The sequence below is a fragment of the Anthonomus grandis genome, chromosome 6 (assembly GCF_022605725.1).
Source record: "Anthonomus grandis grandis chromosome 6, icAntGran1.3, whole genome shotgun sequence".
NCBI lineage: Eukaryota > Metazoa > Arthropoda > Insecta > Coleoptera > Curculionidae > Anthonomus > Anthonomus grandis.
The window spans coordinates 26,333,008-26,360,786 of NC_065551.1; the positions used below are offsets into that span (position 1 = coordinate 26,333,008).

At 29.4% G+C, this 27,779-nt stretch overlaps 2 protein-coding genes across 7 annotated transcripts in view; one reads left to right on the forward strand and one right to left on the reverse strand.

The window, feature by feature from the left end:
- LOC126737659 (glycoprotein 3-alpha-L-fucosyltransferase A-like) overlaps positions 1-22,753 on the reverse strand; it is a 31,489-nt gene extending 8,736 nt beyond the window's left edge. The window contains exon 1 of one of the 4 annotated variants that reach the window (XM_050442641.1): positions 22,589-22,753. In XM_050442641.1, the coding sequence (XP_050298598.1) occupies positions 22,589-22,625 (37 nt within the window). In that variant the 5' untranslated portion in view covers positions 22,626-22,753. Of the gene's footprint in view, positions 1-392; positions 585-3,514; positions 3,666-4,855; positions 4,876-22,588 lie in introns of those variants that run through there. The other 3 variants (XM_050442646.1, XM_050442645.1, XM_050442643.1) reach the window with 3 other exon arrangements.
- On the forward strand, positions 2,772-27,013 carry LOC126737660 (uncharacterized). Of its 3 annotated transcripts, none has more exons than XM_050442649.1 (6): positions 2,772-2,874; positions 24,873-24,967; positions 25,024-25,451; positions 25,927-26,095; positions 26,152-26,438; positions 26,494-27,013. In XM_050442649.1, the coding sequence occupies exons 2-6, from the start codon at positions 24,905-24,907 to the stop codon at positions 26,633-26,635; spliced, it is 1,089 nt and encodes a 362-aa protein (XP_050298606.1). In that variant the 5' UTR covers positions 2,772-2,874; positions 24,873-24,904; the 3' UTR covers positions 26,636-27,013. The 3 variants fall into 3 exon arrangements, with proteins under 3 accessions (XP_050298606.1, XP_050298605.1, XP_050298604.1); XM_050442648.1 differs by lacking the exon at positions 2,772-2,874 and adding an exon at positions 19,056-19,479; XM_050442647.1 differs by lacking the exon at positions 2,772-2,874 and adding an exon at positions 19,056-19,626 and having other exon boundaries at positions 26,494-27,012.
- Positions 27,014-27,779: the final 766 nt, after the last annotated feature.

Here is a 27,779-nt window from a genome sequence, read left to right on the forward strand (position 1 = left end):
AAAAATACCTGCTTCAAAAGTATGAATATAAAACCTGAAAAATTGAATTGTATTTGCTTGCGAGGCAAAGTAGTAAAGTTTTAATAGCATATATATTTTTTTTAATTTAATAGTATAAGTATATTTAGAAATACTTTTATTTAAAAAAAAACAAGTAAATTAAATCTGATACGTATGTAGAACTTAACTATTTTTTTCTTTTTAAACCTAAATTTATGTCCTAATTGCAGGTAAAAATTGAACTGTTAGTAAGAAATCAATAACATAAGTGATTTAGAAATAACGATGTTAAATCTGTACAATAAAACAAGCTTTTAAATTTAATATAGAATAATAAAGAATTATTTCAATTTTTTTTCTTAAGTGCAGAATCAATAACCTAAATCCCTTACCTTCCTACCAAAAAACATATTTTACTTTATTAATTCACCTTCACACCACTTTTTCCGTCAATAAAGCGACTTTTACTAAAAAATTTCTTCTTCATTAACACTGTTCACAATTCTTCAACAATATCTCTGAAAGAATCTATACATAATAAACTAATTAATTAATAAGAAAGCAACGAACTTTAGGCTCACGCCAACAGTGACCGCAAAAACTTAAACGTTAAAACTGCAGCAATAACAATAAGATATGCCTATAAGCGGATTGATTATTTAAACGCAAGATGATAAATTTTATTATAACTGTTATAACCAATAATTGGAGTATCAAGTTTTTAATTAAACTGTGCTTATAAACTGAAATAGTGGGTTGTATTATGTTACATATTAACTGGTTTAAAAATTGTTAAGTAAGAGTTGACCAAAGTGATTTGGCAGATTAGTTTTTTTTTTTAATATAAACCCATGACGCGGTAAGAGTGGTTAATATAAACTTAATAAGAGCAAAGTAGGTAATTTTTTTAATCAGTTGTTAAGGTCAATGATTTTGTGTTTTAATCAACTTTTACTTTTTAAATTAACTGTTTTTTTCTATTTTTTATCTATACCTTAAATTTCTGAGAAGAAAAAGCCCTCAGTGTATTTCAATCCACCTTTTTCCTCAACGGATTTTGCAATATTTCTCAATTCTAGAATATTCTTCAGAGAATATTTTTGAAATAATTTCTAAGATTTTAACTCAAAATTACTAAAAAGTTATAATTTACCACGAAAGCTATTGTTTATAGAGGTTTCTTTTAAAACAATTTAAAACAAAATATTGCCTGTAGTAATGATATAAGACCGAAGAAAATTTAAGTACTATCCTTTCCGAGAAAAAATATTTTTTAGAATAGAATAAAAAATATTTATTTAACAAACCCTAAAAAATTTTTAGGATAGGATAGTACTTTGATTGTCCAACAGATTTTTGTTATTTCTAATAGTTATTTTCAATATAGATATTTTTTGACTCAATTTATGTATAATATAGAGATATTCTTTATCTGAAGTGAAAATACCTCGCACAGATGATTATTGGAAAATAAAATGATGTCTAAATTAGATAAAAATAGCTTTAGCACATTTTGATCTCTATTTTTGACTCTAATATCCAACATACGACACAAATAGCTTCTCAAGTTTAGTTCTTCAATCTCCTAGTTACTACAATAAAGATTTTCGTCTGAAGTAAGCATGACTATGCACAAAAAGCAGTATGTGTAGAAGGTCGAAGAGCAATCATCCGCTTTTGAAACAGCTTGAATTTGTGACGCTCACGCAACCTCTCGGCATTTATACGCGACATCTTAAGTCAGTTGTGCTGTTAATGATATATTTGATACACGACTGCCACTATTTATTTCTTTTAATAATTTGAAACTTGAAAGAAAAAATGCATTAAAGTTTCTTGAGCAAGATGTTTATAGAGGTTGTACAACGGGCTTGAATATATAAATAGGTTGCTGAAGACTGCAATATGCTGCATTCTCAATTTACTAACTGGAAGCCGATTGGACACTAGCTTCTCATACTATTTTTAATATTTTACTAATTAGTATTTTACAAAAATACTAATCGGCTTCTATCACTTGGAAATCTATATTAGATTAGAAGTAAGATTAGGAATTCAATAGAGCCTGGAAATTGGGAAGGGTGCAGAGATATCCTAACCACTTATTAACCACTTATTATAATTAAGAGAAAGTTAAGAAAGTCCAAAAGTAGATCATGAAAGCTCTCCTGTGAAGGCCACAGCTAGGCTGCTCACAGCCCTTTAAAAAAAATGCACAAATCCGTATATGCACGAGAGGGCGAATGACACTTACACAGATAATTTCAGTGAGACATTAGAACTTTTTATTAGAACTCACTTTCCTGTCTGCAGGTCTTGAACTTCTTACACACACTTTTAACCAAACTTTAACCAAAAGTCTATTACTTATTTAATGTCCAAGTAGGAATGAAATAAAACATAGCTTTTTGTTTGTAGAAACTGAAACATTTGCATATAATGTTTTTTTAACTGAATTTTCAAAGTTATTATCCATTTTATATGCAAGAGTTATAGAGATTTGAAATAAACTGAGGCTTTTTGCCTGTAATGAACAGGGCTATTTAAAAACAAATAAAATTTTAGTCCAATGTTTTAAAATTTTAACGTAATTTAAGCAGGAACTAGAAAACCGAATAAAACATACATTGTACTTAAATTTCCCAATTAATATCCAGGAATCGTAAAGGATTGAAGAAAGACTTTCTTTTATGTCAACAAAATACTATTATTTAAATTACTTTCTTTTTCCTTAGTATCATTAGCCTTATACATTGTGTTTCAGCAACAAATTATTTGCATAAATAAAGGAAAATAAAGGATTATGTATTTAAAGGCAGATATATCAAGGAGGACTATCAATGCATTGGACCGAGACATCATAAGAGACCGCAGGTAAAAGTAAAATAACTCTAGGATAAACCAAGAAACTGAAAAAACACATATTGCTTTACTTAATTCTATGGGATATTTAAATTAATATTTTTGCATCTTTAAAAAATTTGTAAATTTTACTAAATATTGATCGAGTACCAAAAGAAATTGTATGTTATAAGGAGCCTTAATATTTCGACTAGAATGGAATTGACAGATTGTTTATGTGTAGAACACACTTACAAATTATTTGACTTAAAACTCCATAGTCATCACTTATTATTTGTACTTTACAGTCATCAAAAATTATATGATAAGCAGAAAATAAAGCATTCCTTGTAAAGCTAAATGGGTTAAAAACTGGGTTAAAAACTCTATTCAATTCCTCAATTCTATTGATATTCTTTAGCCCAAATATATACCAGCATTCTCTAAGATCTTAAAAAAGAAATGAGAAAAGCTGCATAAAATTAGCTTTACTCATTTTTGAACAATATTATTGAATGACGATTATAATTAAATGATTGTTCTTAACTGATATACAAATGAAGATAACATAAAGGATATTAGGAGTATTAAAAATATAAAAAAAAATTGAGAAAAGTAAACACCTATTTTGTAACAGGTACAATCGGTTACATTTTGAACTTAGAACGCTTACCTTGAACGAATTAAAGTAATTTGATATTCCGAACAAGCTGTTGCAATTATCGTTACCACGCGCGTAAATCATACTCTTCTGTAAACTTAAAACCACTTTTTTTTAAATCTAAGAATGAAAACTTGTCTAAGATTACTGTTACATAAAAACAAAGGTTGGTCTAAGGAATGTACTTGATAAAAGCAATTACTTTTACATGTACTAGTGCGGATGTATCATATGCACTGTGACTTCCACGGTTAGTAGAATCTAATAATTATTAGAAACAAGGTGACAGAAAATTACACTTAAATTATATATGTTAAAAAAAGTACCTTTATTACGGTGTTTTTTTTTAAATTTTGTTTTAATATGACAACCTTCATAACATGCGAGCAAATTTTAACTAGTAAAAAAAAAACAAAAATCGAAACTCATAAAAAAGCCTGTTAAGGTCTAATTTCTTCAAAGCAACCCTATTATTACCAGCAATCATCGTCAAGTTAGTAAACCTGCTGCATTTTTGTTTATTTAAGGCAACAAATTATGCGAAATCGCCTTTTCAGGCTGCAAGTTATGCGGAGAAGAGACTTGATAATTACAAAGCGGCACCTGAAGGTAAGATCTGCACAGGTCTGTTTTAAAATTGGAAGAGTTTTAGACAAGTACGTCAGCTTGATGAAGGATACAATTTTTGCCATTATATTGAAAAAAACGTACGGCTTTTAGACACATCATTTATAAATAATTTTATTCACTTTTTAGATTATTTATAATGTCCATTAGCTAATAATGTCCTATTAGCTTCTAACCATTAAATTTTCTGACATTTTATGAATGAAATATTTTAGAATTATTTAGGGAATGATAAATGTCAGTAATCTGAGTTTACCTAGAATATTCATTAAGTTGTTACATATTTAACTGACAATTTAATAAAAACTATGTTCCGGTACTCAGGTATCCAAAGATGTTCCAAACCGATAATATAATTATTTGAAAAATTATACTCGCCGAAAATTTTTAAAACTTGAAATTAACCTTTTGACTTAGTAATAGTTTAGTCATATGCTGGCCCTGTTTTAAAATAAACTCTGAAATTACCATAAATAACATAAATCTTTAACCTACAACTATGTCTTTAACCATAAGTCCAACCTCAGGAGTCTTTCTTAGTTGGTTCACATACACTAAGCCCTTGTAAATATATTCCCATAATTCCCAAGTTTTAAATCATCAAGACAACAATGTTATAATTTAATAATTTAGATCTTAGATACAAACCAGCAAACTGGAATATTTTATATATTGTGTGTAAATTTGAATATATGTTTTATGGGTCTGGTAACATCATTTACTTACTTAAATTTAAAATGAACAATTTTAGCAAAAACTTTTGTAACTAAATAAACTGCTACTTTATCGATTCTATGCACGATAACTCATACTAGTGCAATATGCTCATAAAAATAAAAAATTCATTATGCTTAAACCCTATTAAAACAATGGCAAAATAACGAACAATTTGTTTTATAGTTTTCCATTAAAAAAAAATGGATTTAAATCTCTTATCGTTATTAGTAGGCCACACACTTTCCTGAAAGTCTGATTTTATTCCTCTTTTAATCAACTGAAATAGAGTTCTGTTAGTTATTCTATCGTATCATTTGTACAATGTGAATATAATATCTGGTACATAGTCATAAATTTAAATAGAAAATTACATTTTATAGAAAATATTACAATTAAAGATATCGGCGAATGCGCTAGACTACTGAAATTGGTGCATCATTGGTGATAAATTACAGTTTTATTTAAATTGTTAAATTTAAATATATGATAATTTTTTTAAACGGAATATGTAGTAATAGCCATGATTATATTACAAAGCTTAGAATCTTTTTCTTATATCTTTCAAGTTAAAATAAAATTATAAGAAATATATGAAAATTGCTAAAAACAAACTTAAAAAAAATATTTTCCTTTCTTTGCTTTTTCCTTAACTTTGTTCTTCCGTTGTATATACATATATTTCTATGAAGTTGGAATTGTTGGATTTTTTTTTTAATTTTGTTCTTTCATTATATACGTATACATAATTATATACAGGGTGGCCATTTGAAAACGAAACAGAGCCTATTTTGGGTCCCTCAGAACATTTGCGAAAAAATCCTCGGACCCGTCAATTTTTGATTCAAGGGGGAAACATTTTTTTGCTAGTTTCGCCCCCCTGAGGGCAAAGCCCTAGCGGGGGTGACAAGGGTCCCCAAAATTTTAAATGGAACAGGGGGTCGAGTGATACCTTATTTTGAAGGTATTTTTATGTGGATTATAACCCTAAAGTTTTAAATCGTTACTATTTGCCTAGTCGATACAGGGGCTAATAAAAGTTACAAAAAAATGTTAAAAAGTATAATTTTAAATAAAGGGCTTTAGATAAAAGGCTTAAAGATAAAATCAATCAAGTAAATGTTCAACATGTTGGCCTTTGACTTCCATACAATAATACAGGTTTTGTTCAAACCTTTCCCGTACATTTTGCAAAATTTCTGGGGTGATTTGACGACATTCATCAATTATTCTTTGTCGCAAATGGTCTAGCGATGTTGGCTGACTAGCATAAATTTTAGTTTTTAAATGGCCTTATAAAAAAAAATCTAACGGGCTTAAGTCCGGGGAACGAGGAGGCCATTCAATAGCTCCTCTTCTTCCAATCCATTGTCCTGGAAACGTTTGCTCCAAATATTGACGAACCCTTGCAGCATAGTGGGGTGGCGCCCCATCTTGCTGAAATACTAGACGATTTATCAAGTACTCGTTGTTATTTTCTAGTATCTCCACTAATGCTGGATGAATTGTATTTTCTAATAACTCCAGGTATATCTCTCCTGTTAAATTGCCAGGTAAAAAAAGGGGCCTACGATATGTTTATCAAAAATGCCAGCCCAAACATTTAATTTTTCAGGATGTTGTGTATGCACCTCACGAAATATTCTGGGATTTGAATCAGCCCAATAGCGATAGTTGTGACGATTCACAGTACCGTTTAGGAAAAAGGAGCATTCGTCAGAAAAACACATATTAAATAGAAAGTGTGGATCATTGGCGGCTTGTACAGATATAGTTTCACAAAATTGTACTCGCCTATCAAAATCGTCTTCGTTTAGTTCTTGTACGAGATGCATTTTGTACGGATGAAACTTGTTTTTTTTTTAATATCTTCTAAATGCTGCTTCTCTTAATACCAGACACGGCTGATAACTTCCTTGTGCTCAGTGTAGGATCTTGCACAATATGGCCTAAAATAGCTACTTCTGCTTAAATAGCTTCTTTCACCACTGGATTATCCATTTCGCGCTTTTTATTAGCCACAGACCCAGTTTCCCTAAATTTTCATTGTTCGCAAAGAAAAGAGAAACTATTTCAACTCTTTCGGCAAGTGAATAAACCATTATCACACTCAATGTTGTAACTAACTAACTTTAAAGAGCTATTTGTTTTACACACTATGATCTGACAGCAGTAATTGACAACCACTATTAAACTTCAAAATGTTGCTTTAATAACAGTCTCAACAATAACCAAGAGTTCCCTTGCAGAATTGGCATAGATACCTACGGGTATTAAAAAAAACAACAGAAAGTACGGTTCACAATGTAGGAGAACAAATTTTTTTGTATTTATTTAACTGCTAAATTTACAAGCATTTTTTTTTCATAAAAAATGTTGACATGTTTTTGTAACTTTTATTAGCCCCTGTATCGACTAGGCAAATAGTAACGATTTAAAACTTCAGGGTTATAATTCAAATAAAAATACCTTCAAAATAAGGTATCACTCGACCCCCCGTTCCATTGAATCTTGAAGTTCCCCCTTGAATCAAAAATTGACGGGTTCGAGGATTTTTTCGCAAATGTTCTGAGCGACCCAAAATAGGCTCTGTTTCGTTTTCAAATGGCCACCCTGTAAACACAAGCTAACAAATTATTTCTGGCAACTTTGAATTTATTTATTGCTTATACCAATTCGAATTAGGCATTTTACTATTTGGATTAGATTTTTTTAAAATAGTTGTAATAAAAAATCCTTTACTATTTTGTTCTTTTTGCTTCGTGTTTCTTATGAAAACAAATAAATAATTTTTAAAATCTTCGTATAATTATTTAATTAATTGTCTAATAAAAAAAAAAACCTTTTAAGATAAAATTATTTGTATAAAACGAAATAGATGGTCTATAAAAAGTGTATAAAATATAACAGGCCTCTGACAAAAACAGTGTTTCTTAATAGTAAATTTAAGAAAAGGGATATATATATATATATATATATATATAATATATATAATATATATATATTATATATATTATATATATATATATATATATATATATATATATATATTAAAATTTTAAAAATGTTATAATGCTGTTTTTGAAATTCATTTAATTATAAAAAATTTGAATGAAATGTATTCAAATTAATTGAAAATTGTGTTTTTTTTTATATAATAGCAATGAAGTATGAAAACTGAATTTTTAACTGTTTTTAAACTCTTAATAGATATTAAATATATTGGTGAATACGCTGTGCTACTAGAGTCGAACTTGTATTATAAACATGCAAAAGATGCATTTTTTCTATAAATAATTTTTTTCTAAAATTAAATAATAAAAGATTATCTATGAAGCATCTTTTCAAAAATTAAAAATCATATTAAACAAAAAAGAAATCTCTAAGTCAAGATCTTATAAGTGTGTTCATAAACGATTATACGTGTATTATTAATATACTATCTTTTTTAATTAGGTTTTAATATTGTGCAATAACTGTTGTATTTAAGGATATATTTAATGTTTGAACAGATCTGTTAACGCGAATTTGGCCTAAATACGTGTGATCTTTATATATTATTTATATATACGTGACGTATATTAATATTAATTTTAATTTAATTACAGAAGCTCTCTTAAAATCATGGACTATTTATTGGAATTAGTAGGAATTTAATAAAATTCAAATAAAGAAAACAAATAACAGAGAATTATTTAAATAACTTTTTACAACTAGGTGGCAATGCAAATGTAATTGTTGTTAAAACTTTGGAAAATCTAAAAAACTTTAAAAAAATACAAATAAAAGTATATACGAATGCATAAGTTTATTCTTACTTATTAAAAAAATTGAATATGCACCATTAATTACATTGACATAGGTTATTAAAAACTATAATTTAGAATCTATAATATCTATAATATAAGCTATAAAGAAATTCAAATATTAAGTTACGTTTAAGTATCTTCAATATTTTAAGTCACTGCTAACACTACCGCCGATACAACGAGACTAAAAAACCAGCCTTGTTTTAAACAGCGCTTATTACACAAAAGAGATTGAATAAGTTTCAGCTGCAGGAGTAATAACATGTGTGGATTTCGATAAACAAAACTGATCATTTGATAAATACGAAATATATTCTTTAGGTAGGATTTGCGTGCAGATATTTTACATTAAAAAAAATGTTCAACTCTGTATGTGCATATTTTAATTTAGTATTTTTACTTCATTCATTTGCCTTATTTATAGGTAAATATTTAACTTTTGTTATAATTATTTTTAGTTCAATTGTTATTTACAAAATACAAAACCATCCAACAAAAAACACATTATGCTACAATTATGAATCACCCGGAAAATAACGATCAACCCAATAAAAATAATCATCACTTAAGTAGTTAGAACGGACCATTTTTCTCACAGTTCCGACGATAAAAACGTTGCCATTTGACCATGTCATATTTCTCATAATCCATCAATATTTGGACTCATATTTCTACCATTAATACCCATAACTAATTTTTTTTAAGCAATTTGGCAATATTGCTTATTATAATCAAACGTTACCCTAGCCACCCCTCAGAATCAACCAGAAATGAGAGAGTGATTTATTCTATTTCAGTTTCACCCTCTCGACTAGGAAGATAAACTGTCGCGTAATTATTTTTTGACATCCCAATGGGAGTTTGAAAGTAATGCGAGAATGAGTCGTTTGATTATTCATGCTCCCTATGGAATACTTCCGGAAAATAAAGCGGAATTGGGAAAGGAAAAGTCAGTGGCGTATCTTGGCCACAAAGTTAAATGGATCACATTATGATTTATTTAAACTGTAGTATGATAATTTAATATGTCAGTCATTTTTACTTTTGCAGATTTCTTGATTTCACTCAAGAAATACGTAAATTTAAAAAACATTTATTATGTATATCCATAACTCCAATGCGATTGCAGTTAGTTTTCTGATGCACTATACCTAAAATAAATCAAAAATTTCAATCTTTCATAGTTTTAAATTCTCATTTAAAACTAAAATAATTTTTATCAAAAGCTAAAAGCTATAAACAAAAATAGATATCTCACTTATATCTCATATCTTACTGGCTTTGTAATACTATGTTAATATCAAGGCAAATTATTATAATATTTATTATTTTCTTTAATTTTAATAAATGTTCCTTCCTTTATAAATTTAAATAATATTTCAAACTGCTGTGTCTATAGATTCTCTTATCTTTTTATATTATTTGTGTAAAATCTAAGTAATCACCACAAAGAATGTGATTTGACCCACTAAAAAAAATTTTTTGTGCCCCTACGGAGACATACACCAATTATTATATTTATGTGCCTTTTCAGCCTCTTCAAAAAACCAGTGTAAGAGGGTAAAAATAACTGTGAAATAACATAAATACACTGTAAATAACTCCAAAGTATTGTTAATATTAAAGCTTTTAGGAATAGCATAGCTCAAATCAAGTACAATATTAGACTTGACCAACATTTTTTACCTAAGCCATACCAGCTGTCAAAATGTGAAATCCTGACGTTTCACAAAGACCATATCGAGTGACACAAGAAGAAGGTGCCGGTCTAAGCGAAATGGGTCCCCTTGGGTCTAATTGTTTGTTTACATCTTATTTCTTGACCGTTTCGAAAGGTAGGTACAATTAAGAAGGCCAGAACCGGAATGGTTGGATCGATCCTTTTCACCTTTTCAGCTATAATTTTATATTCTCACATTTCCTCAATTATTTATCTAAATCCTTTACAGTTCATTGCATGCCATTCTGTGTGTTAATCAGGATTCCTTACATTTCAAATCTACTTATTAACTTTGATACGGTTACGGTCCTGTCTATCCGAAAACCCAATATGCGTCCCGCTGGCCAACAAGACCTAAAGCCGGGTGACTTCTTGACTTCTCCGGCATTTTCATGGCCAGCCGAGATTAAAGATAATAGAGGCAGACTGGACCTTAAGAACCACTGAAGTTCTTTTGAAGTACACGAGGGAGTGCGAGCGAGAGAACCGTGCAACACGCTGCTGGAACCTTGTTAGGAGAAATGAGTTATCGCCTGTTCAGTAGCGGTACCACCATACGTTTCTGAAAGTTATATTAATTACCTATTTGATCTGTTACCTAATATGGCATTTAGGTTATATATGTATAATTTTACTTATAACAGTTGGGATCTAATATAGTAATTTGCATAAATTTAAATGTCAGCATTCAAACATGATGTATTTATTTAAAAAGCTGTCAGTGATAATTAGTAATCCAAACTTATATTTCTTGGTAGATTAATTGCTAAGCTAAGCAAACAAGATATTCAATCAAAATAAGAAAATTTAAGGTGGACGTTTGCTTCTATTACTACTATTACTTTTTGAATCATCATCATCTTTGCATCCTTTTTATTGTAAAGATCAGCTGGAGTTATTTAAGTTAGCCTATGAAATGAAAATTTTATAAATTAAAATTATCTTCATTGATTGTTTTAGTCATTGTCAATTACTCTAAAACAAATCAATTATAATTATATAAGAACAACAAGTACTTAGAGCTAAGAAAAGATTAACCCTTAGAGGTTCTGGGAATTTTAAAAAAGAATAAAATAGCAGATTTCGAAGATGTTTTCTAAAAGACGCATGGTTTTTTAATAAACTTGCATATTATAGGGATATAGAACCGATCTTTCAAAGAACTAAAATACCTAGATATATCTGGAATGGAATTTCTTCTTTTCAGGACATACCTCACGGATTTACTTAAATACAGAACTAATAAAATAGAACATCGTAGGTTAAATTAACTAAACCTAGATTAATTAATTAAATTATTAACATTAAATTAATAAAATTATTATTGTCTAGAGATTTATTATTATCTAATGATCTAAATCAGATTAAGTCTTAGCTCTAGTACTCGATACTAGAAAAAAAAGTTCCAGATATAATTTCTATACCAATCATATTATAATATGGAGTGATAGTTTAGTGTCACAAGACTGAAATTTAATTATATTTCTTTCTGTGGCCACTAAATACTCCTCGTCGGATCACTCCTGCATTTAAGTATAGAAGATAATATTCTACAACAAATAGAAAAGTAGATGCAATTTGGTCTCCACTTTCTTTGTTAAGAATACTCTTAAAAATAAATCGAACCCACTTAAAATTATAAATTTAGAATCAGTGGAGAGATAGAATCATTCAGAGAGTTCCAACAGATCATAAGAATTAGGAAATTATAATATTCCAAAGTTCCTTTTTTTATTGTATGACAGTTGCAATTTTCACAGGGCAAAGCTCTACAAGTAGATAACAAAACTGGCCATTCTTCGTTAGTATATACTGTAGTATATACGTATACGTATACTTCGTTAGTATATACGTATTGTATACTGTTTGGTTGGCTTTTTGGTTATAAAGCCATAAGGTTGTATGTACAAATATATATTTTTATTATTACGTGAGAATGAAATTTAAGCACAAATACCTTATTTAGAATATAAAGTTAGTTAGACCCAAACAGAGCTTAGTCAGTAAAAATATAAATAAACAAAATAGTAGCAAATGTACTTAATTTTAAACTGTAAGATGTTGTTTTTGAGAATCAGAACCTTATGGTTCTCGATCCACGATATATAGAGTAGATTTACTTTCCAATTGATCAGCTGTTAGATAAATTGGAGTTGGGTATAATGAAAAGAATCTTAGATGCGGAGAAACGTAAAACGAATGAAGAAAAAGCTATTTAAAGGTATTCAATGATTAATTTAAATGTGAATTATTGCATTTCAAAGAAATTTAACGGGTAATGTTTCATACATAAAAGCTATCTTAATATCAAAACTCTTTATTTTTGTAATACATAAATACAATTTTTATCTCTAAAAAGTCCTTTATGAGCCTTTTATATATATTTTTTATTGTCTATAAGTTGATTTTTAAGAATTACTACTTAAGTAAATGAATTATCGTATTCATATTGAGGACGATAATACATTATTGAAGTTTAGAATCAAATAATGTTTTCAACCGAAAGTTTAGATCTTATATATAACATTCAAGAACATAAATAAATTAGAAATTTTTTCTTTGTTTATGAATCAGTATTAAAATATAACGAAAATAAAAGAAAATTGTTTTCGCATACAAACTAAAAATACATTTTTATATAATTAAGAAAATTTGCATCAATAAATTTAGAACCAGAAATCATCACATCAGACGTCATGGGTTGAATGACCCAGATCCAAAAGCAAAAGCTGATATATTCAAAAATATTCCAAAGATATCAGTCAAATAAATGTGCAGCAATATTATGATTTAATCTATTGATAGTGTTCTTATTGATGCAAAGTATGTTTCGATTATTCAAGAATTGAAAGATTCTTGATGTGATGAACCTATAAGGTGCTATTAATATGGATATATAGGTTGTAGAATATAATCTTATTTAAATTTCTTAATTTTGATGAATTAATTATTATGAATTAAAGTTGGGTGGAAAGAAGAAATCTCAAAACAAACCTTTGAGTAAGCGTAGAACTTCTTAAGTTTTGATAACATAATTAGATCATTACGGTGTTTGCAAGATCAATTTGATTTAAAGTATGGTATCAAATATTGCAATAAAAACATGGGGGAGGATTTGATTCGTGTTAAATAATAAAAAACTTGCTTTTTATAATCATTTCATATATGTATATTGCCAATTATCTAAAACCAGTGATAATAATAAGCATCTTCATTGTTAAAAAGTAAATAACCTACTTAAACAATCACTTGTCTGTATAGGCTAAAATTTCACAAATTTAATTGCCAATTAGTCAGGTGTCAAATTATATTTTTATGTTTAAAAGAAATACATGCCATAAAGTCAGTATGGCAACATAAAAAAAAACATCTTTAACGAATGACTAATAATCATCAGGTGGCAAACGACAAAGATGGTAAATAAACGTTAAATTATTGGTCATTTTATTCAAAACCTGTATAATAAATCAAATGACATACAGTCACCAAATAATCGGCAAAGCATTGTAGCACATCTAAAATGGTATAATCATAATTATCGGAGGTGCCATAGAAGCCATTTGGCAATAAAATAGTCATTTTAGAATCGTTGACCTGTAAAACTGTTAACGACGCCTACGCCACTGTGAAACATGGACCAAAGCACAAACGAGCGATTCAGAAAAAAAAGGGAAGAACACGTCGTATTTGCGTGCGGTGTTGCCAACATGGTTAAATTTTCTTTTTTTATATTAATTGCTAAAGGGTTCAGAAGTGAAAAAGAAAACTTTTATAATGATTCATCCGAAGGACCATTTACTTTTGATCCTAAAGAATTTTATAATTTTTTATATCTTTACAAATACGGTAATAAACTGTCTTATATAATATTTTCTTTAAGATTAGAAGTTAAATCAGTATTGAGGTATATACATGCCATTGAATGTCCATTGAATTGAATCGATACAATAAAGCATTTAAGTCAATAGGAAAAAAAACTTTCCTACTAGTTGCTGGCTATAAAATAACTACTGAGATAATATTATTATCATAATAAACTCATCCAGATTTGGGTTAAGAAGAAAAAAAGAAGATTTTGTTTTTACTGCTTATAGGAATTACAAGGTCAATAAACCTGTGAAATTAACTTAACATTTAGCATTAATTTAACTTTATTTTTATTAATTTTTGTTCGAGTTATTAAGAAAAAAGAAAATTATTTTATTGATTATAAAGTTGATAATGACTGAGATAAATATCAATCAATCAATCAAAAGATGCTTTATAATTTAAAAAAAATAAAACACCTCATTTACAAAGAAATAAAAATAATAAAAATGACAATATAAATGGCACAAAATCAAGAGTTTCAAATGCACATTCCTGAACTGATAATTACAAGTAATAACAGATAGACTTATTATATAAACAAATTAAAATCAAATCAGAGAGAGAAACAGAACGATACAAGCGACAGATCTGCAAGAATTTAAAAGGAGAAAACAAATCATAATAAGCTTTCCCCAAAAGCAATAATTTTACTCCCCTTCTAAACCCTTTGTAAGTATTCGAAGACTTTATGCCTATGGAAAGATGATTAAAGGCTTTCTTAGGAAAATAAATAAAAGACTTTTTCACCAAAGTACTTCTGGGAATCATTAATCGAATATTATTTACTTGCCTTGTAACATTTCGTCGAGTAGGGCATGAGAATTGGAATGCTTCTTATAGACTAGGCAAACAGTTTCAAGCATTGTAAAGTTAATATTTTGTAAGATAAAAATTCGTTTACAATACTCTATAAAAGACATTTTAAACATGAAGCTTAAAACCCGTTTCTGTAAGATAAATACTGAACAAAAACTGGGGGTATTACAACAGACCCCAGAATGGTATTCCATAAGCAATAGGAGACTCAATTAAGGAACAGTAAACAGATCTCAGTGCAAGTGGTTCTAACGGACCGGAAAGCACTTTGAAGGTATGACAACTGGAAAGCCAAATTGAAGTTCACAGATTCACTGTAGGAGGATGCCAATAGATCCTACAACCCGGAGCGAACCAAACAGCTTCCCCCATCCAGTTTTTGAAAGTTAGGTAATGAATTTAATTGATTTTTTACTAGGTATTGACCGCTGAATATTTAAAATAAACACCGAGTTTAATATGTTATCGTACCCAAGTCAGTATAAAAAAAAGAACATTTTTTATTAGCACTGAGATGATGAACCCTTGAAATCATTGCTGGAATATATACATTTTCATATCTTTGAAATCACTGTTATAAAAAAATATATTATCTTATTCAAAGTTATAACTAAATTAATCCAGTTTATATACTGGCTGTCAGTTCATAAACCTATGAAACATGAATTTTAAGATTTTCTTTCTTATTTAAACTGATAAAAAATAACAATTTTTTTATTCTCTTTGTTGATTAATCTTTAAAATGTCTAATCCTATAAATAAAAAAAAACAATTTTTACTGAATAAAAGTTGAAAAAAGCTTTAAACCAGTGCTCAGATAAGTAAATTGTATTTTGAAATTTAATTTTTATACAATTAATTTTTTACTGGTTGTGAGTTGATGTCTTAAAGTCATTGCTGAGATAAAAGTATTTTCTAACGACGTTAAATAAAAAACGTTTTGACAAATGGATAAAACCAGATTTTGTTACTGAATAAGGTGTGATAAATCTCTCAAATTACTGGTAAGATTTTAAATACTGGTTGCTCATTGTAAAACCTTAAACATAACTGCTTTAATTAATATAGTATCAAGGGGTGTTATTTTAATTACAGTACAAAATATAATATTGGAATGGTTATGACTTATAAGTCCTTTAACCCATTAGTGCATCCGTTTAAACGCATGACATTAAAACAGTTTTGTTCCATCCGAGAAGTACCGGTATAAACATATTTTTATTTACATTTACTTTTAATAGGATAATATAGATCCGTCGCTCTATAATACCAACCAAGGAGGGTAAGTGTAGCTAATTTATTTTAAATATATTTAAATTCTGAATGTGGAAGCTATTACCACCTACTGTTAGTAAAATAGACCTTATAGAGTATATAACATCCGTTATAACCGATACTATGCAATACAATACTACTCGTGATTTTTTTACTATTTTCAGCTTGGCCTTGCATGAACTTCTTGAATGACTAGATGAAGATTATGAAGTAGAGAATATTAATATAATATATGCAATTCCCTCCATTGGCGGTGCCTAGACAAAGGAGACAGTGACGGAAGTGATGATGAACATGAAGGAAACTTAGATCATTTTGTTCCTAATATGCTTCGGACAACATGTGAAATAGGTGGAATTTTTTCAAAAGCTGACGATTGTGAATCAAAGATGAATGTCCCCGTTCTAATTTTCCAAAAATAGAGACAATCACCTACCGGAAGCGTGACAGTTGTAATAAGAATTCAAATGACAGTGATCCTATCAAATTTTGTGAAGTGAAAACGGCACATAGAGACAACATGGAAAAAACTGCTATTCCTAATTACAAGATAAACACTTGTACGCCATAGCCACCAAGCAATGCAGCCACTTAGTGTAAAACACCAGTTGATTTCTTTAATTTATTTTTCACTTAAGATTTATTGAATCAAATAGTGCAGCAATCAAATTTATATGCATTGCAGAAAAACAAAACTCTAAATTTAACTCTTGATAAATTCTGTATAGTACTGGGGGCGTTTTTGCTATCCGGATACAAAAAAATATCCAAGTAGCCATTTGTATTGATCCAGAGAAAATGATGTGCTCACTGTTTTATCCGAAAGGATACACCTAAATAGATTTGAGCAAGATATCAGATAGATAAAAATTATTGTTTATAGATATAAACTGCGTCCCATCATAACACGATTGAATAGAATATGCATCGTGGTCTGGAGAAAAATTTGTCCATAACACTATGTCAAACAATTTATACAAGGGAAACTGGTGAGGTTCGGTTTCGAAAAATTAGCCTTATGCCATAGTGCAGGATTTATGGTTTTGTTTGATATGCATATTGGAAAATCCAACCCTGTAAAAACATTTGGTATTAGAGGAAGCGTTGTCCTCTCACTTATAAAATCAGCAGTCCCACCTATGTCGATAACAATTTCGAAAACTATTCGATAACTATTTCTATGTAACCGCCACGATTTAGGATAGTAGAATAAAGAAGTGGCCTTTGCAAAACTCTAAGCAAATGGGTAAACTTCCAACGGGGTCATATGATTTTCAGACTACTACTAATAATGATGTATTAGAGTTGTTCAAGATAGTCCAGAGAAGAAAAAAAGAAAATAATTGTACGGCAACCGTATATTTTTGCTAAATACAATAGAAGAATAGAAGGAGTCGATAAAATAAATCAGTTGATAGCGTACTACAGGACAAGAAAGCGATTGCGCAAATGATGGTGGCCATTTTCAACTATCTATTTGACTTTATATTGCCAATGCTTATCTTTTCATGGTAAAACTGCACCCTTAAGACGATTGCATTGTAAATTTATTGACATTTCGAAGATATTTAGTCACTCCATTTTTTGAAAACCTTCAAGTCGTGGTAAAATATTGCCAGATCTCCTCCAGGATGTTAAGTATGATGGCAGAAACCATCTTTCAGAAAATTCAGCTACAAATAAAGTATTCAGACTTTTTAGATCCGAAACAAAATTTATGTGTGTAAAGTGCCAGGTTGGACTTCATTCAAGAAACTGCTTTCTGCAATATCATTTCCAATTTTGATTATTTAAGAAATATTATTCTTTTATTTATAATGAACTAATAATTTATATCTAATGTTCTTGTTATTTAATGATTACATAGAAAAACACAAGCGTCGAATGAAAATTCAATTAACAATAAACTAAGAAACAAGGTTGCCAGAAATAGAAAATAATATATAAATAGAGCAAATAATCTAATTAAGAGAAAAAAGACTAGTAATACTTCACAGATTGGTATTATTAAGAATTCTTACGCAGTGTGAGACAATTATGGATAAAATTCATTCAACGTGGTTACTAACATAATGAACATAGCGAACTAAAAATCCTAGCATTTTAAGAAGAAAAAGAACATATCAGTTAATAATATTTGATTTATTAGTATGATCATTGTATTCATCATAATACTTGATTATAGTCATGTTGCTTCTTTTTCATCTGATTTTCTCAAATATTTTTCTAGTGTACTTGTAAAATACACTCAGCAGCAATAATCTTCTACGATTTCTCTAAAGCTTCCGACTGCTAAGGTAATATCCTAATTATTAAGTTGCAGCATTAGAGGTTCAGTGGAAGATTTCTCGAATGGTTCTTATTATCTAATAATTAAATAAAAAAACACAGGTGTCGAATAAATACTCAATTAAGAATAAACTAAAAAACAAGGTTACCAGAAATAGAAAATAAGTTGCACTAAAAAATAACCAGCAATGTAAATAGGTTCTCTTCACTAAGAACTAAATTGTAAGATTAAGTTGCGCTCGATTTGTTAAGAATATTTTAAGGTCGCAGTATAATTGTTTCAAATCAAAATAAATAGCTAAGCAGTTAATTTTGTTTAAAAAAGTAAAAGCTATTTTTCTCAATATGATTCTACATTTAGGTATACCAGAAAGGAAATAATCGCCTACAATCCGACAACAGTGTTAAGCCAGGTTTGTTAACTGGCGTGGTGTGTAATGCAGTCAAGTCAACCAAGCGCCAAGTTTCAGAAGTTCCTCTCGTAGCCGGAATATCTCAAAATATTTGAAAAAAAACACACACTGTTAAGTTACTGGACTATATGACTCAATCCTTAATCGGTGCCTTTGGTCTCCATCTGTGAACGTAATCAAATGAAAATTACAAAAATGTGTTTGTGCTCGACGTGTTTGTAGTCAAAACATTAGTGCCGCTCTGGATATTCTTCCTGATTCCAATAACACACCCGAGTGTTCGAGTTGAGCACAATTTAAATATTAACATGTGTGTTTCAAATAAACCGTGTGTATAAAGCAGACGCACGGCTCGATGTATATTTACGTAGGCGAGTCGGGAATGTAAATCATGTTGTAAATTTTGATAACAAGGTCTCCGGCAGTTTGTGAACAACTGAAAAGGTTTGTGCGTTATCGTGGTAGTACTCCAGTGAATATAAGATTTTATGTGTGTTTTTCTGGGCTTTAAATGCCTTTTAAATTGTAATTGTAATATGTGGATTACTACTTCATCCGAGGATCATATTAGTTTGGTCATAAAAGAGAAAGGTACTAAAAAGGAATTAAAAGCAAATTTAGATGAATATAAAATAGTTTTTTGTTTCTGTCCAGGTTTTTATGGTGCAAGCAATACTTATTTCGTATAAATATTCTTCTTAGATTCAAGCTAACATTGTATAGTAACAAGTGAGATTATTAAAGATATCTGAAATATTTATTTCATCAAAGATAGAATGATAATTACATTTTGAAGATGCTTCAAACAAATATCACTGATTTCTTTAAAAATGTGAATATGTGAAGGTACTGCATTGACACTTCCAGATTATATTAATTGCTTTATTAAATTTTATTTTCCTCAAATCTTACCCCAAGAAAAGAAAAAAACTGTGATGTTGGGTCTAATAACCTTACTGAACATCATCTAATTTTTATGGAAATATCAATAAAAGAAGCAAGAATTGATATCAAATATACCAAAGCTAGATAGAGTTACTATTACTTAATAGAACTAATTACTTATAAATATATTAGACATAAAAGTAGCAAATAGAATATTTATTATAAAATCAGGACTAAAACTGCATGCAAACTTCAGGATTAAAAAGAGTTAGCATAGTACTAGGCCAATGAATAATAAGTTTTGCAGTCAGGCATTTCTAAAGTTTAAGTTTGAAAAGCTTGATAGATGATGTAGCTTCCTTTAGATCTCCTGGCAAATGATGAAATACTTTAATGACCTTAGAAAAGATTGATTTATCAATTAGAGTCCTACTGGAGAGAATTGGAAGATTTAAATCATTGCTTTGGCAGATAATATGTTTAGTATTAAAAATTGAATGAAAAACACAATTCAAGAGCTATCTCATCATTAAGAATACACGCGATATGGTACAAGAAGGCCCTCAATTTATGTTGTGTAATATAACATAGAAACATATTCTTTATACGTGTTTTTTTTACGGCAGAAATTCTCACAGAAATTTGCGTTAATATTAAGCCAGAGCCAAATATTGCATTACTATTTCTGATACAAGAATATATAAGATAATTGTACAAAATCACCAGCAATAAAGTAGTATTTCTTTGAACTCACTTCTTAAAAAATCAACACTCAAGCATTCAGAAGTGTGAATGCTAAAATCATCTTAGATATCATGGATTTTTTAATATTTCCAATAAAATTAAAATAATTTTCATCCTAAAATTTAGTGTCCCTCTTAGTAAAGAAGGAAAGTCTTGGATATGCATCACATGAACTGCTAGGGTCCATTGAATAATATCACTCTTTTGGGCCTATTTTTATATCAGGTTAACATTTCTAGAAATATATTTCGTCTTTAGTCTCACATTTTCATTTACTGTTCAACTCAAGTTTTTACTGACCACAGGGGAAAAACTGAAGTTGCAAGATCCAGGGATCTTGCTGGTCATTTTATATGGATCTCCTTCTATCAGTGCACTGACATAATTCCAAATGCGACGAGTTTGTCGCATAATTAAATACATCAAAATTGGAAATTAAACATGCCATAGTGCTTCCAAAACGAATACCCTAGATTTTTAGAAAATTGTCAATAAAACCAATTTGGATCTTTTTTACCATGAGCTCATTTCTTGTATGAGATGAACAAATATATCTTTTTTTTCAGGCATAATTTTTTAAATCAATAACTATATTCTACACGTCTTTTTTGGAAAGACATCATTATCAAGATTTTAAGATTCATAAAATTCTTACACATGAATTATTTATGCTGGGATATGAATTAATAAAGAGAAACCGTTTTTTCAATTTTTAATGACTATGAGACTGCATGTACGTTCAACATTTGCCACTTTTTAATAGTTTTAATGAATTTTGAATGAGTAAAACTAATGAGAAAAACATTAGTTAACTTGCTTATTTTTAATTAATTATCTGATGAAGTTATAAATATCCAATGAAGGTTTAGGCAATTTCCAAGCACTTTAGATAGGCAAGTTGAGATGCATTAACCTGATTCCTTTGACATAAATGATTTTGGCAGAAGCACAAAATGTTTTTTTGTTGAAAGACTAACTAAATTTTAGTAGAACTAGAAGCATAGAAATATAATGAAGAGAATGACCTACAATCTGGTTTCGCGAGATAATTACTTTTACATTCTTCATCTGCCACATACTTGCAACTTAATAATGAATTTTGAATTGGATGAATGAAAAACTGACAAGAAAATGATTAATTGTTGTTTTTTTACCATTTAAAAATTACAATTTTTTTACAAGGTCTGATATAGTATATCTGATGTTGTTTCATCTGATTTTCTTAAATAATTTTTCAATGCTGATTGACTTCTTCGTATACTTGTATAATACACTCGAAAGCAACAATCTCTTATGATTTCTCTAAAGCAATCGACTGTGTAAATCATAATCAGTTAATTTGCAGACGAGGACCGAAAAAAACAAAAATTTCCCTTTTGAAAATCATATTAATTTGAATATTAACGAAACATTCAAATCATAAACTCTTAGCAAAAACAAAAAAATAATTGCAATTTTGGATGCAGGTGTGTATTTATAAACCAAAATATACTTAGTTAAGTCTTTTAATCGTTTTATCTAAAAAAAAGTAATGATACATCGTAGTTTTCCATGACTTCAATAATTACAGGAAAAGAATAGAAAAGGGCGATACACCATAATAAAACCATAGGTAATATAATGGTTTGCCTTCTGAACTTTGACCAGTAATAATAAACGTCAATACAAATTATATAGCAACTTATGAATGTTTAACCTACCAGTAGTTATCAGTGTATATATTTAAAAAAATATGTAGGAGTGCCCATCGATATCATGCAGATAATTGCATAGAAAATAAACCGTTTTAACTGGGCTTTAGTACTTGCGTTTAAAGCTTTTTTCTAATTCCTTAAAGGGAATAATATTTTTCTTACCTGCGAATAAACCTTTTTACCTGGCCGTAAAATCATTTTGAATAAAAGACAATAGGTTTATGCCTTACCTTTTAATTTAAGCCATAACCTTTTAAATGGTCCCATCCCTAAATAAGCAAACAATTCCTATAAAAATACTTTTGTCATAACACATATATTATCACACTCAACAAAAGTAACACTAATAACGAATAGTGAAAAATTGTTACGTTCGCAATGTTTAAAGCACGTGTTAAGTCCTTATTATTTTATCTAAAGCTAGGCAATGAATGTTAAACAGACTTAAACACTTATCTAAACAAATAAGTACTTATTTGAATTTCTATAAAGAATTTGCATATCGCAAAACTAAAGGAAGACAATTAAAATCCCCTTAAGATGATGCACCTTCATTGTTTATAGACATCAAGGTTCTATTTCTCATTATCCTTATTGCATGTCTGACCAAAAAACTTGTTTAATGCATGCATTTATGCTTGCTAAGATTAAGATGAGCAGTGGATTTGATCATTTCTTTGTATTTAATTAATTGAAAGATGAACGAGTACTTGAGGTATGAAGTACATGTAAACACGAGCCAGTCAATAACTGGTTCTCGTTTTGCAAACGTGGAATTACAATAAGTAATAAAATATTAAATAATTAATTGCATTACGTAAATATATGGCAGAGGAAGAGTAAAATTATTTTTTTGCGGTCTTATTAATTTTCCTATAGTTGATGAATTAGTATTTTTTTATTGACTCTTGTTCTGGGATTATCACCCAGACTAAGGCATATAATATGCTATTCTAACATTACTAAAAAATATACTACTAGAAAATACATGTATTGTATAAGTAAAATTTTTATATATAATGAAAGACAGGATAAGTTAAAAGAGGCTATCAAATATACATCTACGGCTCACTTAATGATTCAAGGACAACGTAGATTGGTAGTAAAATAGCTGAAAATTCTGTCAGACATACTTTGAAGACAAATATCTAATAATGTAAGAATAGAATGAAAAAGCAAGTTCAGATTTCTCTGTGATATTGAATAGAGAGTTATTATTAGTTATAGAGGTTATTTAAGATTCACAGAAAGTCAGGAAGATCACAGATTGACCTGGAATGATAAGATATAAAGCTTATGAGGTTCTGGTATACAATGGCGTTTCTGAGAGTTAAATTGAATAAAACTAAATACAATAAGTTGGAAATTTCTTCACTGCCAATTTTCAAGAACTAAAAATGTGTACTTTATGATGAAAAAAGTAGGTATCAATTTACCTTCTAAAAATTTATGTGATAAAACAAAATTAAAAAAACCTAATAATTGAAAGGCAATAAAATGTAAAAATAACCAAACTTAAAGTAGAAAAACAATAAAACTATATTAACCTCTAAAAAAAGATGAGAGTACATGACTAAAAACTAAAGACCAAAATGCTTTAACTAACAAAATAACTTTAATATTACAATATTCGTGGGCAAATATTTAAAAAGATATATTGTGAAACAATACAAACTACTTGCAATTAATTCACAAATCTTAGTGAGACCTATGCTATCAAATATAAAAACAAAAACAATTTACAGCAAACCTAATTCAGAAAACAAAAATTTTAATTTATTTAAAAAAATGAAAGGGAAACGATTATCTTCTTAAAAAATCCCACACAAACATAATTATATTAAACAGAAATTCCATACCTAAATTTGTTTACATTCTAGAAATGAATGTGCCTTGTTGGGCGCCAATAATTTACAATGTTGAGAAAGTAAAGAGTAGTTTTAGCACTTTTTATTAATATTTACTTTAGATGCATACTGGTTTAGGTTTTTAGTTAAATATATAAAAGTAAATTACAGTAAAAAACTTAACCGTATTTTCAGAACGTCTGTAGAGGCTGTAAATTATGAATTATTCAGGTTGGTACGTCCTGTAAGCCCCACAATAGGTAATTAACTTAATACAATATTAATTTAATCCTATGCACGTAGTTTATATAGATTGGTTTAATATGTATACTTACTTTATCGAGATCAAGAAGAATGTAACAACTAATTATATGTTGAAGAAGTGCTTATCTTTTTAACAATTTTATTATGATGATATATTAAGTTAATTATCAAAATGTCAAATCACTCAACGTTATTACATTAACCGCTTTTGTTATCGTATTTTGAGAGATCGCTCTTTTAATAGGAATCGCTTGAAAGACTGGATTTATTTATATGGATGATAGTTTATTTACATTTAAATTATATCCAGAAAATAGCTTTAGTTTCTGCGTAGATTCTAAAAATGTATTATTAAAATTTTCTGACTTAAAGCTGTAATATATAAATGTTTTCCTCGCTTTAGGTTTCCAGATATGATAAGACCAAAAAATTCCGATGTCCCGCCGTTCTTCCAACCAGCAGCCAAGGTTTGCTCGTCCTGACCACAATCCATATCAAGTAAGATTATAAATATTCCAGATTCCATAATTATTATAATAATTTTTCACATATAGGTCACAACACTTGCTCCACCTAGAAATCGTCCATCAGGATACAACCACCATTACTCCCAAAAGCGATGCCAAAGAAAACCGGGCAAATACCCACCGCAGACCACTATAGACATCGGCTTCAGTGATGCCACTACCACAGACACCTACTACGACTACTGCGAGCAAGATGGCAGCACGTTTCAGCACAGCCCGCTACGAGAAAGCAGGGCTACAGACGTCACATTTTCCGATGACAGCGGATCTACTCGCCTGCCATACTACGAGTTCGATGACGAGTCGAATAACGGATGTTCGAGGAACTCGTTTTCGGAGCACAGCTTTAGACAGGCGGCGAGGTTACAGAGACAAGATAGGATTGGGAAACATGAGGAGGATATGGAGGAGGAGGAAGAGTGGGAGGAGAGATTGTATCATGAGATTCAAACCCCGTAAGTATTCATTTTTGAACTCACCGCTATCAGTGCGAGTTGCTACGTTGCTACCTTGCTACTTGAGTTTCATAATTAACCATAGTAGGTATTGGTACTGTGGAGATGTCATGAGTCATCCAACGTTGGCTTATTCTCTCTTTCATATAAGCGAAGATGAATACGTCAGTTTTGGTACACTTCGAGTGTTATTTTAAGTAAGATATGTTTTGTGAGAGTTTATTTTTAGAAGGGAGTTTTGGGCAACAAAGTAAACTAAAAAATTAAATAGCTAAGCCTGGACAGGATTTAAATCCTCGACTTTTCAGATTACTTTAATGTCAAAAATTTCCTAAACTTTTTTTTTCATATCTGTATTCCCAACAAAAATCCTTATGTTTTTTAGTGCAGTGTTTTGACAATCTAAAGTTTAAAACTTAATTTTTTCGCTTAACCGTTCAAATGTGTACATTATCCTTATATGGTTTTGTTCTAGCTGTGATAATGGCCCAACTCCGGTTACCGCTAATGGAAGAAGACTTCCATTATCCCGGTTGTCGGACAGACCTCAAAGTTCCATGAGTTCAGCGCTGACCAATGCCATGGTCTATGGTTGTGGAGGAAAATGCCAAACATTTGAGACTATTTGTTATTTCGTATTACAGGTATTAATAAAAATTATATTTAAGAATAAAGCTAACGTTTCTTTTGATATTTCTAGCTTATTTTTACTATGGGAATCCTTATTGGTGTATCGCTATGCATAGCTGGTTTGGTCCTAAGAAAATCAGCTGCTAGAAACTTACAGGTTCTAGTTTATATAGGTGTGATGTTAGCAATGGTTAGTGCATTTTTGCTAACCATTCAATGTAGAGCAAAAAACACTGCGAGAAGACGAATTAAAGCCATCCAATCTGCCAAGAGGGCACCTATACAAATGGAGCAACTGAATGTGAGGCATAATCCTATGTATTTAGAAAGGTTGCCTAGCGTTAGAGAGAACCAAAGGTATACAGACTAGCTAGATGTACTTATTTTTGATAATTAATTTTTTTATTGGTAGACTTAGCCAATTGCCCCAAGTGCACAATGCCGTAACCAGACCACTTCCACAAAGGCCCCGCAGACTCTCGGAGAATCAAAATAGCTTAGTGGAAGAACCAGGTATTCCATGGTGGAGACGACGCGAAGTTATTCATTTATAACTTGAAAGTTGTAATATAAATGTATATTTTGTAACGGTTATTTTGTAAATAGTTAGCAGTACATAATTTATCAATTTGATTTGATTAAAGGCTGAATAGTTTTTTCAATGTTAATTGCATAAAATGGGCTTAACAATTTTTGAGGTTTTAGTGTGAATTTTTTTAATTAGAAAAAATTTGTATACCTAATATACATTTTAATTGGTCTTTGCCTGAAAATTACGCAAATTTCAAAAATTAGTTTCCTGATACGGAAGATAGTAAGTAGCACTCTTACTATATTGACCAATTTGTTAATTATTTTGGAAATTTTAAATAATGACTGTTTTCAGTGATTCAATTTTTAGACAGATTTGTATTATTAGGACTACCCTCTATTTGTTTTAAATTAAATTTTGTGAATAGCTCGCATAATGAAAATCATTTTAATTTATAGTTATACAAATGTAAGATTCAGTGAGATTTTCATGAAATTATGGTTTAATTATTTCTGAGATGTTCAATATAAGAGATTTTATCATGTAAGTGTGTAATAAAATATAGCATTTATTCATTTTAACAAAAACCTTCATAACTTTACTTTTATTTCTTTCATCATTAATCTATACATTTAAAAATTTAAACTGGTGCGAAATCTTCAAGAAAGAATTTATAAATAAATTGTTAAGTAATAGTTATAAGGAAAACCAGCAAAAAACTGGTAGTCCTAATTTTCTGCCAAAGAGTGACTAGAAGTACAGCAGTAAATTAAATAATGGTCATCCTAGAAGAGAATGTTTTCTTTTAATTTATTTTTGTTCATATACTTAAAGCCATTTCTCCGAAAGAATCGTCCAGTAACATGCAAAAAATAACTAACTATTAAACAGAAAAACTCCTGTAAAGATTTTAAATTTTTAGGCATTAATGTCTCAAAAAAAGTATAAAGTAAACCCATTTTTTACTTTGGACGTGAATATTAACTATTCAGGGGGTTCCGTTGATCATGTTACAAACTTCTAGGGCAGGGCAGAAAACGTCAAAAGTTCATATAAACATGGGTCCGGAAAAGCTTCCTCAGGGAGCTAGAGCTCTTTGAAAATAACCTTTAAAAACTAGTTTTTTTTTTAATAGCTCCAGAACTACTTTAGCTACCGCAACCAAT